Source organism: Loxodonta africana, chromosome 23 (genome assembly GCF_030014295.1).
Source record: "Loxodonta africana isolate mLoxAfr1 chromosome 23, mLoxAfr1.hap2, whole genome shotgun sequence".
In the NCBI taxonomy this organism is placed as follows: Eukaryota; Metazoa; Chordata; class Mammalia; order Proboscidea; family Elephantidae; genus Loxodonta; species Loxodonta africana.
The window spans coordinates 77,104,931-77,118,546 of NC_087364.1; the positions used below are offsets into that span (position 1 = coordinate 77,104,931).

General features: G+C 37.1%; 1 protein-coding gene across 5 annotated transcripts in view; it reads right to left on the bottom strand.

Moving 5' to 3' along the window:
- IFT80 (intraflagellar transport 80) overlaps positions 1–13,616 on the bottom strand; it is a 154,696-nt gene that overhangs the window by 47,948 nt on the left and 93,132 nt on the right. For all 5 annotated transcript variants that reach the window (XM_064275663.1, XM_064275664.1, XM_064275662.1 and 2 more), the window contains 2 exons: positions 5,385–5,503; positions 860–934 (listed from right to left, as the gene is read on the bottom strand). In XM_064275663.1, the coding sequence (XP_064131733.1) occupies positions 860–934; positions 5,385–5,503 (194 nt within the window). The remainder of the gene's footprint in view (positions 1–859; positions 935–5,384; positions 5,504–13,616) is intronic.

Below are 13,616 nucleotides of genomic sequence, written 5' to 3' on the forward strand. Positions count from 1 at the left end.
GTAAAAATCCTGTTTCAGGGGACAAACATCTCTAAATACACATATAGGACCAGTGACGCAGGCACTTGGTAAAAAATGTTTACCTAATCATTTATGCCATTGACATATGCCTTTATTAAGAGCATATTCAATAAATACATTTGTGTATAATTTATAAATAAATTTATTTGGAGCTGTTAGAGTAAAAGGAACTTCAGAAATGCAGTGTTTTAGATAGGTAACATCTCACCTTCTGAATGGCAAAAGTGTCTTTTTGTTTTAAAAATTTATGATAAAACTAAATATATAATCATATATTTCAGTTTCATGAAATAGATGATACAAAACTTGGCACAACACTTTCTCAGTCACTCAAGGTCATCGATACGATGGCCTTCCTCTTCAGCAACTGTTTAGCTCGTGAGCCTCTGTGGGTGCATCAGAGTAGTTATCACATCACCCAGCTACACGGACGAGCGCCGGCCTCTAACAGCCCGCCAGCACCATTCCTCTCCCGGCTGGCTATTTATAGAAGGCTGTGGGCTAATAAACACTATCGAGAGCTGCCTAGGTAGTGAGTAAGGGGACGAGGAGCACAGTACATGGCTTTAGTGCAAAGGTTTTATGGGTGACTATTTCAGATAATTGCCAATTGTATTTTCATACTTTATTCCAGTATGATTGGGTTGTAGTTTTCTAAGTCTGACCTCTAATTCAGGAGGGTATCACTGTTCTTGATAGATGGCACAGTTTTCATGGAACAGATTGACTTCAAATGCCTATGTACCATTTTGTAAACGACATGTTTTAAAAAGTGGTTTACTGCTATTTGAGATATTTTAACCCCAAATCCAATAGTCAAACATAGTAAACAAACTACCTTTCTGCCTGCTGAATTAGACTAACAGTTCCTTCTTTGAGATCAAATATAAGTGGTGTGTTCCAGTTCTTCGTACTAAAAGACAAATAAGATGGATGCCTGTTAGCATTTTAAATACCAAATACCTTTTTAGTTTTATAGTAACTTTGTACATTTCTATCACAGGCACACTGCTCTATAATCATTCACTTACAGGTCTATATCCCCAAGTAGGAAGCAGAGGCTCCGTGTCCCCAGTACCTCGCACACAGTAGGCATGCAATAAATGTTTATGGTTTGTATCACAATACTGAATTGAGGAATCCTGAGAATAAGCCTAAGAATAAGCATAATTATGGTGGTGGCGGAGAACACCGAACATCCACAACTGCGGATGGCTCAGGACAGAGCAGTGATTTGTTCTGTTGTACGTGGGGTCGCTATGAGCTAGAACTGACTCAACGGCACCTAACAAAAACAACAACAGGAGTAAGCCCCAGTTCTGCCACGTATTAGCTGAGTTTGGCCAAGTCATCTGCTTCTCATCCATAAAACAGGAGCAGCGTGACATAGTGAAAAGGGATGGGGTTTGGCTAGACATTTGGATTAGAAATGTTTCACCACCTGCTGGCCGTTCGATCTTAGCAAGCTTAACCTTTAAGCATCAATTCCCTTATTTGCAAAAATGAGGATAATAATGACTTATGTAAACTGTCCGGCAAACTGCCGGTTACATAGCATTTTCTCAACAGGCAGAAGCTATAATAAAAGTAACATTACGAACATGATTATTTTTCTATAGGTCTCCCAGTGTTATCGCTGGGCTGACATAAGATTTTTGTGAAGCATTTTGTAAATTCTAAAATACTATGTAAATGTAAGCTATGACCATGTTTCTTGAATAAAAGGATGGATAAACAAACAAACAAAAAATTGCTTTTGTTGTTATAGGGTAAATATGATTCAAAGATTGGAATGGGTAGAGAGAACATTTACAAATCGAAAAATCCATTCCCGAGTAATTAAAATAATTTTTATTAGGCCTATATACCCTGAGGGGGAGGAAGATGTGGCAGTCTGCTTCTGTAAAGATTTACAACCTTGGAAAAGCTATGGGGCATTTCTATCCCGACCTATAGGGACACAACGAGTTGGAATCAGCTCAACAGCAGTGGGTTATAAATAGTGGGGATAAATTCTGAAGCTTTCTGAAGTACTTGCATACAAGTGATTCTTTAAATCAGATTAAATCTCATGGTAAGGTTCAGTTGGTGGACGGGAGAAGCAAGTTGGTGAGAACTCTCTTTTGGCTAATTCAGAGTCTGATACCCATTGTAATAAGTACGTGCATGCATAAAACAAAGCAATAATAAATTAGTAATAATAATTAGCAAGTTTAAGTTTCACAGGTATGAAAAAGACATGTGCTTAAAAAAAAAGATATGTACTTCTGTATACCAAAAAAATTCCAACATGTTTTGTTTTTTCAGTCATTAGAATTACACTCCATTAAGAGAGCTGATGAGAAAAATAGTAATTACGTGAGTTTTTTAAAATGTCCCCTTACAAAATATCTGAGCTATTTGACAACTAAGAGGTGTTTGTGTGTGTGTGTGTGTGTGTGTGTGTGTGTATTCATATAACGCTGAAACATAATTCAACAATCAACACTGTGGCTTAGGGAGTTTACTTTTTTTTCCCCATGCATGGAAAAAAATATAAATTCCGTTAGTCCTAACGTTGAGTAGAACAAGAATATTTTCTACATAATTATTTGAAAAATCAAATGAAAATTTAATGTAGAATGCTTATGTATTGCTTTTTCTGGAACTTCTTTTCATATAAACCAGTATTTGCTGGAATTATTGTTTTAAAAATTTTATTTTTATTACCAAACAAGCAGCAACAATTCACAAAAGGCAACAATTAACAAGAGCTTGGATTAAAATCCTGGTTCTTCCTTTAGTAATGAAGTAATTTGACCTAGGGCAGGTTACTTAATTACTCTCTGTGTCCTTTAGTTTCTTATCTTGCAAAATGGGAATAATAAGAATACCCAACATAAAGGGTAAATTAAATCATGAACATAAAGGACAGCATAAGGATGCTCAATAAGTGATAGTTACTTTCTAAAATACTAGTAGGTTTCTTAGTTTAATTTGTTCTGGTGATGACAGGTCTTAGTACTGCCCCATTTCCACTGCTGTTCCCTAGTATTTCACTTTAATAAATAATTTGTAACTTAATGAATGAACATCTTGACAACAAGAGAGGGGAACCAAAAACCAAACCCAGTGCTGTCGAGTCAATTCCAACTCATAGCGACCCTATAGGACAGAGTAGAACTGCCCCATAGAGTTTTCAAGGAGCACTTGGCGGATTCGAACTGCGGACCCTTTGGTTAGCAGCCGTAGCACTTAACCACTATGCCACCAGGGTTTCCAAGAGAGGGGAAGCAAGGTTAAATCAGAAAAGAAGAAAAAGCAATCTTGTACTTCGCCATATGGTAACTGATATGGGAAAGGTAGGGCTACAAAAAAATCTAAGTAGCAGCCGCTAAACTTGTGGCAAATATTTTTAAAAAGCAACAAATAACCTAACGATGCTGATCCTACAGGTTCAAACATGTCCTTACCACTGTAATTAGTAGAATAAACCTTTCATTTAGGGTAGTTAAGAGCCCTACCTTTCTTCAAGCAAAGAAGCCCTAAAATGAAGGTATCTTCTCTATTTTCCCTAGCATTACCCAAATTATTCAAATATCTATATGCACTGAGTGACTGTGATAAGATTTTCTCACACTCCATAATTCCTTCCCCATACCTCAACCCTTTAACTTGGTATCTTTCTTTGCTTATCCCAAATTCTCACTGTTCCTCCTCTTTCACATAAGAAAAAAATTTCACATAAAATTGAGGTGCTTGTTTCTTTGCCTTCTTTCCTTTGCTTTTCCTGTCTCACTGCTCCAGACTTGGCCGTTATCCCCGGTTGAGTTTCTGATTAGCAGCATATGAGGAGTAGATTCTAAACAGACAGGTGTGGTAGTTGTTAAACTGGACACCTTTCTGTTCTGTATTACTGGGAATTACCGGGACAACACTAGGCTTTGTTTTTCAATTCATTTATTCATTCAAAAATATTTATTAAGGACCTATTACATGTTGGGCATGGTGCTAGGTATGGGTATACAGTGGTAAATAATATAGTCTCTATACTCAATTTTATATTTAATGATTAAACTATAACTATATAAAAAATAATGTTAAAAATACAAGGTACAAAGTTTTTAAAAAATGCTTAACTTTTCAGAATTCTTAAAAGAGTCATAGTGATTACTTGAGTTTTCTGAATAATCACAGAGTTAGCCCCAGTGATGTGATGGAGCCAGCTTACTAAGCTGATCATTAAATTTTCAGAAATTTTGCGACCTGTTAAATATGGTCATTATTAAAAGTTAAATTATACAAGCTTATTATACAAGCTTACATTAAGTAAATCACATGCAAAACAAAGATAACACTCAAAACTCATCACTCCCAAATTATTGTATTCCCCTATTATGATGCACTGGAGGGTATCTGTATCTACTGTATCTATTGTATCTACAGGTAAAAACAAATAAACAAAACAAACTTGCCATGGAGTCGATTCTGACTCACAGCGACCCTACAGAACAGAGTATAACTGCCCCATCGGGTTTCCAAGGAGTTGCTGGTGGATTTGAACTGCCGACCTTTTGGTGAGCAGCCTGAGTGCTTAACCACTGCACCACCAGGGCTCCAACCTATAGGGTAGAAATACCATACAATGGTTTGCCACCATACATATCTTCCGAAGCCCACTTTCAGTGACGTCACACTGGTAGCTTGAGATAAAAAAATCAAGTAAACACTGAAAAAAAAAACAGGTTTGTTTTCATCCAGAAAGCCAGTTATTAAACATTTATCAGTACTCACTTAAAATATCAAGGATGTCTTTAAACAGTTTTAGGTGCAACTTTCTTGAGTGTATCGAGTCACTCCTGCCTTCTAACACAGAGTATACTGACATAATTTCTTTGATCGTTTGTGGACCTCTCTGGGCCATCGGTATGAACACAGGTGATTACTCTGGGCTATAATATGAAGCCTAACTATAGCCTGTGTCCTTACGGACTATCTTTCAGCCACTCCTGCCTACTGTCAGGCTTCGAGCTAACCCCTCACAGCAGATGGGTGGTTCCCTTCCCATCACTTATTAGCTGCACCTAATCTGCTTTGGGTTGTGAAATCAAATTATACTGAATTCCTTAGAGCTGTAGATAAAATGAGAGTAAACACTATCTCAGAAGGAAAGTGATTATTAATTAATCTTTGATGGATAATCTGTATTAGATCTGTGTTCATCACTTATAGCTCCACTTTTCATCACTTCCTAGTTCGGGGTAAATTCAGGATAGGTGAGACTTTGATAAAGTTTAAAACAAACCATGTTGAAATGAAAACTGGCAAATAAATTCCTCATCACAGACCAAACTCTGTACTTTTAAGAAATGCAAGATGCTTACGAGAACACATAACATTGAAGAGACGTAGAAACAACTAAGTGTGCATAGTTCAAAGATGCTTTAATGACTCTATCACGGAATTCCAGTAAATCCACTGCGTCGTTAAGAACATTACGAACCTAAACAAGGAAAAATGAAATTACCAACAAACAACGTCAACGCACATCAAAACTTTAAATAGTATTTAGTTAGATAAGTTAGCAACATTTTGAAGCACACAGAAATTCTATACACTCTTGATTAGTTGGTCATATAAAAACAGAATTCAGTAGGAACAAGGTATAAGATGGTATACTTGGGTATAAAAATCAACCAACAAAAGTGCAGACACAGAAAACTTCTTAGAAATAAGAAGGAAAAGACCTACAGGGATTGCTAAACTTCCAGGCAAGCTGAATGAAATATCAATGTAGCTTAATATGAAAAATGCTGTAATACTGTGGTACAGTCAAAGGAGTACGGCATACAGGACTTAGAAAGACATTACGTGATTTCTGCCTACATTTGTCAGAATAATTTTTTACAGTGTATTTTAATTTAAAATTTAAGTTCTAAAAAAAGAGACATAATGACTTTAAAAGTCAAAAGTGGAATATGAGTTACTAGTAAAGAAATCAATTGCAGAGCGCAGAAGCCTAGCTGCACTGAGGGAGTAACGCATTTCCAGAGCAAAACCACGGAGATAATATATAAGAAAGCTAAGCACCAACATTTGCCTGTGATAATCAAAACTGTTATAAAAGTTTCTAACAGAATAAAAGCTGCAATGATTTTAACACTTGGCAGTACAGACCAAAAGTCTTGATGTTGATGGACTTTCTGCAACAAATCAAGAAAAAAGTTGGGGAAGTTAAAGTCACCCAGTAAGGCAGCATAGTAAGGTGAAAATTAGAGAAAAATAATATAATTGTACCTAAAAGTTAGTGTTTCTTTAAATTTTCCTCAAAATGTTATCATTCATCTAAGTATAATCTTTGGAAACCCGGTGGCGTAGTGGTTAAGTGCTACAGCTTCTAACCAAAGGGACCTCAGTTCAAATCCGCCAGGGATTCCTTGGAAACTCTATGGGGCAGTTCTACTCTGTCCTATAGGGTTGCTATGAGTGGGAATCCACTCGACAGCACTGGGTTTTTTTTTTTTTTCTGGCAATCTCTTTTGAATTTTTAAACACATGGCTGTAAAATATGAAATAAACAGGCTTCTGTTTTTTTGTAAATAAGACCATCTAACCACCTTTGAGTCTATCATTTTGAGAGGAATATATTCAAACCAGATAAAGATACACTCTTAAGACTACAATCCATTATATGTTTGAAACTCCTGTAAAATGCTTCATAATTATCTCCTAACCAATTTTTATGTGTAACTGACAATTCTATCTAGTGGACTCAAAGAGGCCAAAATATTTTGCCTGGAGAAGCTGACATTTTAGACATAGTTTGTATTCTCTCCAATGAGGACTGAGAGAATATAAACCATGATAAAGGTGGCTACTATTGAAGATTATTTTAAACTTGTCATTGCATCTCTGAAGCACAGTTTTCTCATTTATAACATTGAAATAAAAATAATACTTACCGCAGATAGACTCAAAGGCTTACAGCAATTGTGAAGATTAAAGGGGATAAATTATATGAAGGTATCTGTGCTTGGCACACAGGAGACCCCTGGTAAGTATCAGTTTTTTAATACCTTTAAGTAATACAAACTCCAAATTTAAGAATATAAAAAATAGAAAAGGAAAGTGCTCCATATCTAACCGCAAAGTTAACAGTTTGATGTCTATTATCTGAGACCCCTTAAAATGTATAGATACATATGCAGGTATTTAGATTTGTTTTTACCAAAACAGATCATATTATACATGTAGTTTTCCCCAACTCGGCTTTTCACCTAACATTTACCTTCACTGTCTTTCCATGTTACATGCAGGTACACTGTGTTCATTTTCATGGTTATTCAGGTTGTTTCTAGTTTTTCCTACTATGAGTGTTTTTGCCATAAACATCTTTCTACCGTTGCACAAGTATTTCTGTAAATTCTGAGTTGCAAATCTGCTGGATCAAGGAGTATGCCCATTTTTAATTTCTATACATATGTCTTGTCAAATTGCCTTCAAAAATGTTAAACTAATTTTCATGCCCACCAGAGGTGTCTGTTTTCTTATATCTTCAAAAACAAAAACAAAACCTTGTGTTTTTAATTAATTTCCTCTTTATGCTTAGGAGCCTTTACAGCAAAGACTATTTAAGTAGTTGTTGGCCAAAAAAAAAAAAAGATTTTTTCTTTTTTTTGGCCAAAAAAAATAGCTAACGTTAATAGAAAAAGTTTCATGCATAATAAATAACAAACACAAACCTATGAGACTTTTTCTAGTAATGTTAGCTGTTTAACACTTCCCAAGCTAATGACTCCTGTTCTTTCATCTTTCTATATAGAAGTTTGTTTGTTTTTTTCTTGCTTCTGTGGACCTCCTCTGCTTCTGAAACGTGGACATCAAACCTATATCATCCAGGTTCTCGTAGTACGCATTAAGCAGATCATTATAAGAACCTGGATGATATAGGTTTGATGTCCACGTTTCAGAAGCAGAGGAGGTCCACAGAAGCAAGAAAAAAAAAAAAAAACTTCTATGCAGAAAGATGAAAGAACAGAAGTCATTAGCTTGAGAAGTGTTAAATTAGTTGTTTTACTAAGTTTTCCATGGAGTAAACCATAAGACAATAAGTTAAAGCAAGAAATAATTCTGTTGAACTTAAATTTATAGCCATAAAATTAACTTATATTCACATATTTTATTCATACATCTATCTACATATAATCAGAGCCAAGAACTATTCCTACATGTATTGTTTGTGAAATATGGGTTTTAAAAGGCAGATTACTCCTGCAAGGACATTAAGCCGTTGATTTTGTCACCTGCCCCTTAATCTCCTAAAATCTTATTCGAAGCATGTATAGCTACCTGGAATATTATATTTTTACTATTAGTAAGTTTTTATTGTTTGCGCCCCAACTCCCACCCACCAAGAAATAGCAAGATTACATATTCACTTACCCTTTGAGTCAGCAATTTCACTTTCTAGGATTCTATCACAAAGACAAACCAGTGAAAATATGAAATAACATACGTACAAGGCTATTCACTACAGTGCAAACGATAATAGAAGAAGATTGTAAACAGCCCAAATGTCCACCAGTGGAGGGTGGCGTGAATAAACTATGGTACACCCAGACAACGGACGACTACGCAGCTCTAAGAAGGAACAAGGAAGATACACGGAGCGATCTCCAGGGTATATCGTGAAGCAAAAACTGTAAGATGCAGAAAAGTATGCATAATATGATACCTTTTATCTAAGAAAGGAAGTGATTTGAAGATATATGGGTCTGCTTATATTAATTAAAAAAAAACCAGGAAACCTTAAACAGTATGCAATAATTATAGTATTAAAATAATATTGGCATTATTATTTTTAAACTATATTTTAGAATAAAGCAATGTTAATGTCTTCAGAAATCAAAAAATTTTTTGTAAGAGAAAAGAGCTGCAAATTAAGAACCAAGAGTTAAAAACAACTCTGCAATCTGAATTTTGCATTGGAAATCTCAGTGTGAACTCATGATACATTTCATCTGTCAAAAGCAAATATATTTTGTCTAGAAGTAATGACCAAACCAGTAGAATGAACACCTACAGAACTCAAAATGTAGTCTCTAAATAACATTTTCTTCTAAAAGGAATGAGGCTTTCTTAGAAAAATGACTGATTCCAAGTCTGCGACAGGAACTGTACAGGATAAGCAAGGAACATCTTGTCACACCGGAAAGCTATTGAAATCATATCAAAAGAACACAGGAGCCAACTAACCAAAGATGGGGCAATTTGTGTATTGAAGAAATAATGACCTCAAGGGGTTATAATACATTAAAAATACTAAAATGCACGAGTTCATAATGATAACATTAACAACAACAACAAAAAGAAATGTATTGTGCATGCTAGGAAACCAACTCACTATTTAAGAACTGGTAAAGAAAGAAAAATAATTCACCATTTGTCACATCTCCGGGTAGCCAAATGGTTGATGAGGCAAAATCTTTTATAGAAGAATTCTAGCTAATAAATGTAGAAGGAACGAGAGGATTACAAGATTTCCATTTTGCAACCCCAATGACATACTGGGTCTAGAAAAGGATCACCAATGGCTGCCAAAAGCATGGCAACAGCCTGATGGGAAACTATATGATGGACGAATCAGGCTAACACCACCTGAACACACTGGTGAATCTCGACCTCACTGTAAGAGGGACAAACAGACACTTTGTGCCTCCTGATGTGATGTAGTGGGAAGCGCAGGGCATCACTTATAAAACACTGAACTTGCCAAGGCTCTAAATCTAATAACCAGTTTACAGAAAATGCAAAGGACAGATGTTAAATGGCATCATACCACAGAGTGCAATCAGGTGAATCCAGAATGTGGGAAATTCAACACAATGACCTGGTGTCTTTAACAAATAAATTGCAAGTTAAATAAAAAAGGAGGAGCTCTTTTAGATTTAAAAAGACTTATGAGACAAATTAACTAAATGCAATGTGTATAACTGTTTGCTTAGTGATACAACAAACCAACTACAAAAACTACATTTAGACCTAGAATAGGCAAATGCATAGAGACAGAAAGTAGAACAGGGGTTACCAGAGGCCAGGGTAAGAAGGTAATGGGGAACTACTATTTAATGAATATAGAGTTTCCGTTTGGAATTGTTATGGATTGAATTGTGCCCCTCAAAAATATGTGTTATTGCTAATTAGATAGTAGATAAGAACTATTTTAGGTGGAGGGAAAGACAACACACAATACAGGAGAGGTCAGCACAACTGGACTAAACCAAAAGCAAAGAAGTTTCCTGAATAAACTGTATGCTTTGAAGGCCAGGGTAGCAGGGGTGGGGGTTTGGGGACATTTAAGTCAACTGGCATAATAAAATCTACTAAGAAAACATTCTGCATCCCACTTTGGAGAGTGGCATCTGGGGTCTTAAAAGCTAGCAAGCGGCCATCTAAGATGCATCAATTGGTCTCAACCCACCTTCAGCAAAGGAGAATGAAGAACACCAAAGACACAATGTAACTGTGAGCCCAAGAGACAGAAAGGGCCACATAAACCAGAGACTACATCAGTCTGAAACCAGAAGAACTAGATCGTGCCCGGCTACGATAGCTGACTGTCCCAACAGGGAACACGACAGGGAACCCCTCAGGCAGCAGGACAGCAGTGGGATGCAGACCTCAAATTCTCGTAAAAAGACCAGGCTTAATGGTCTGGATGAGACTAGAATGACCCCGGAGGTCATGGTCCCCAGACCTTCGGTTAGCTCAAGGCAGAAAACATTCCCAAAGCCAACTCTTTATTGGACTGGACTATGGGATAGAAAATGATACTGGTGAAGAGTGAGCTCCTTGGATCAAATAGACACATGAGACTATGTGGGCAGCTCCTGTCTGGAGAGGAGATGAGAGGGCAGAGGAGGTCAGAAGCTGGCCGAATGGACTCAAAAATAGAGAGTGGAGGGAAGGAGTGTGCTGTCTCAGTAGAGGGAGAGCAACTAGGAGTATATAACAAGGTATATATAAATTTTTGTATGAGAGACTGACTTGATTTGTAAACTTTTACTTAAAGCATAATAAAAATTAAAAAACAAATAATTTGTGTTATCATAAAAAGACCAGACTTGATGGTCTAACTGAGGCCAGAGGAACCCCAGAAGACATAGCCCCTGGACTCTCCAGAACTAAGACCATTCCCGAAACCAGCTCTTCAGACAAAGATTAGACTGGGCTACAAGACATAAAATAATACTCGTGAGGAGTATACTTCTTAGTTCAAGTAGGTACCTGAGACTAAATGGGCAGCTCCTGCCCAGAGGTGCAATGGGAGTCACAAAGGGACAGGTGCTGGTTGAATGGACATAGGAAACCTGGGGTGGAAAAGGGAAGTGTCCTGTCACATTGCAGGGACTGCAACTAGGGTCACATAACAATGTGTGCATAAATTTTTATATGAGAAATTAACTTGAGCTGTAAACTGTCACCTAAAACACAGTAAAATATATATAAATATACGTGGGTGTTGTAAATTCTAACTCCTATAACTGTAGATAAAAGGAGCCCTGGTGGCACAATAGTTAAGCATTCGGCTGCTAACCAAAAGGTTGGCAGTTCGAACTCACCAGTGGCTCCACGTGAAAAAAGACCTGGGGATCTGCTCCCATAAAGATTATGACCTGGAAAATCCTTTGGGGCAGCTGTACTCTATCCTGCAAGGTTGATATGAATTGGAACGGACACCACAGCATACAGCAACAACATACCTGTGGATGTAATCCCATTTGGGAATAGAGTTTTCTTTTTTATGTTAATGAAGCTATGTTGGTGTAGAGTGTGTCTTAAGCCAATCACTTTTGAGATATAAAAAGAGCACCTGCGCCCACCTCCATACCCAGTAATGTGTGGTGTATAGAAGAAAAACACTCCTACCCAAAAAGGCTGTGGGAGAAACACTGGTCTCAGGAATCAACCAGTTTTTAATTAGAACAAGAAGGTGTTACATGAAATAAAAATGGAGTCATATGGTTAAAAAGATGGCACTGGCAGTCCAGCGGACAACGCCCCCAAGACTTGTCTTTACCGAAAGCTAAGCCTAGCTTTCCTGTACATCACACCACCCTCGTTGACAAATGAGATCCTGACAGCCCTTCCACTCTCATCGGCCAATGAAATCCTGACAGCGTTTTAACAGTAAATTGTATAAGCCAATCAGAAATAAGCTTCTTTTGTTTCCAAGTTGTGTCAATATAAGCCAGTCATTGCTGATACTCGGTGGAGTACCTTTCCATATGTGGTATGATGCTACCCAATTCTCAAAGGTTCTACCTGAACAAACCTCATCTAATAGATTAATTTTTATTATTGGCTCAGTTTCTTTTGACAAAAGCGAAGGCAGCTTTCGTTGAAAAGTTTGAGCTCTGCATAAAAGGTCTCAGATATAGGATTGTACGGGTGGCGTGCTACACAACTCCAGGCCGAGGTAAGTCCTGCCCTCAGAACTGTGCGGAGCCCAGCTGCAGGTGGTGACCTGTGAATCTCTCCTCAAGCTTGCTAGGCCCACACTGCACAAGTAGCTCCACGCAGCAGTTGGCTGTGGCTTTTCTAAGGTCGAAAGGAGCTACCCCACAGGCCTCTGTGCTTTGATTTTAGTTCCATCAGCCAGAGGGGTTCCCTCTCCTCACTGCCTGTGACTGCTTCTGGACCTGTAGTCAATCAAGCCAGTAACTACACGCCCACCGCCTACTTTGCATTTCTGGCCTGCAGATGTTTATCTTGTATTGGGTCCAAGTAAGTGCTTGTTTTTTTCATTTTATCTTGTATATGTTACTTTTCTCTTTGGAGCGAAAGATACGTATCTTCCTTCCAAGAATGAATTTATGACACTACCTTCTCCAGAAGCCTGAGCTCCCAGTGACTTTTTTAAAGATTCAAAATGTCATCCTCTCCTAGAAACATTTTAAAGCCAACTGTAAGATAGAAAAATTTTAAAAGGAAGTTATATGGTAGTTTTTTTATAACAACATGGTATCCAGTCACACCAACTGGCTGTTAATACAGATTTAGGAAAATTTACTATTTAAAAATCTGATTGGAGAGGTCTCTGCCATTATTCAAATCATACACAGATTTCTTAAAATCCACATTGTCTGAAGTGGTACGGGATAAATTCCCTTATTTGTGAACCTGGAACACTATAACCAGGCCAGAATAAAACACGCCAGCCATAGTAACAAACTAAAGTCCCTCTGGTGATTGCTATAATTTCAAAAATATGGCAAATCGCACATCAGAAATGCCCCTTGTTGAATTTTAAGATGCACCCAATATCCTATTCAATCCAGGACGGTGCTAGATTTATGTCCTGCTACTTCTATCACCTAATGTTTCTACTCGACACAATTTTTAGACTCCTCAGTTTGATATAAATTAAAAAACTGCACATTTCTAGAATATTCATTTAATCCTATGCATGGCTATAATCATAGCAGTAGTAGCTATCATTTTTGTTTTACATATGTTATTGCATTTTAATCTAACTCAATCTTTAAAAATACATAAACAGAACAAAGAAAAATTACAGTGTACCTAATCATTATGAATGTAGTGACCATATTATC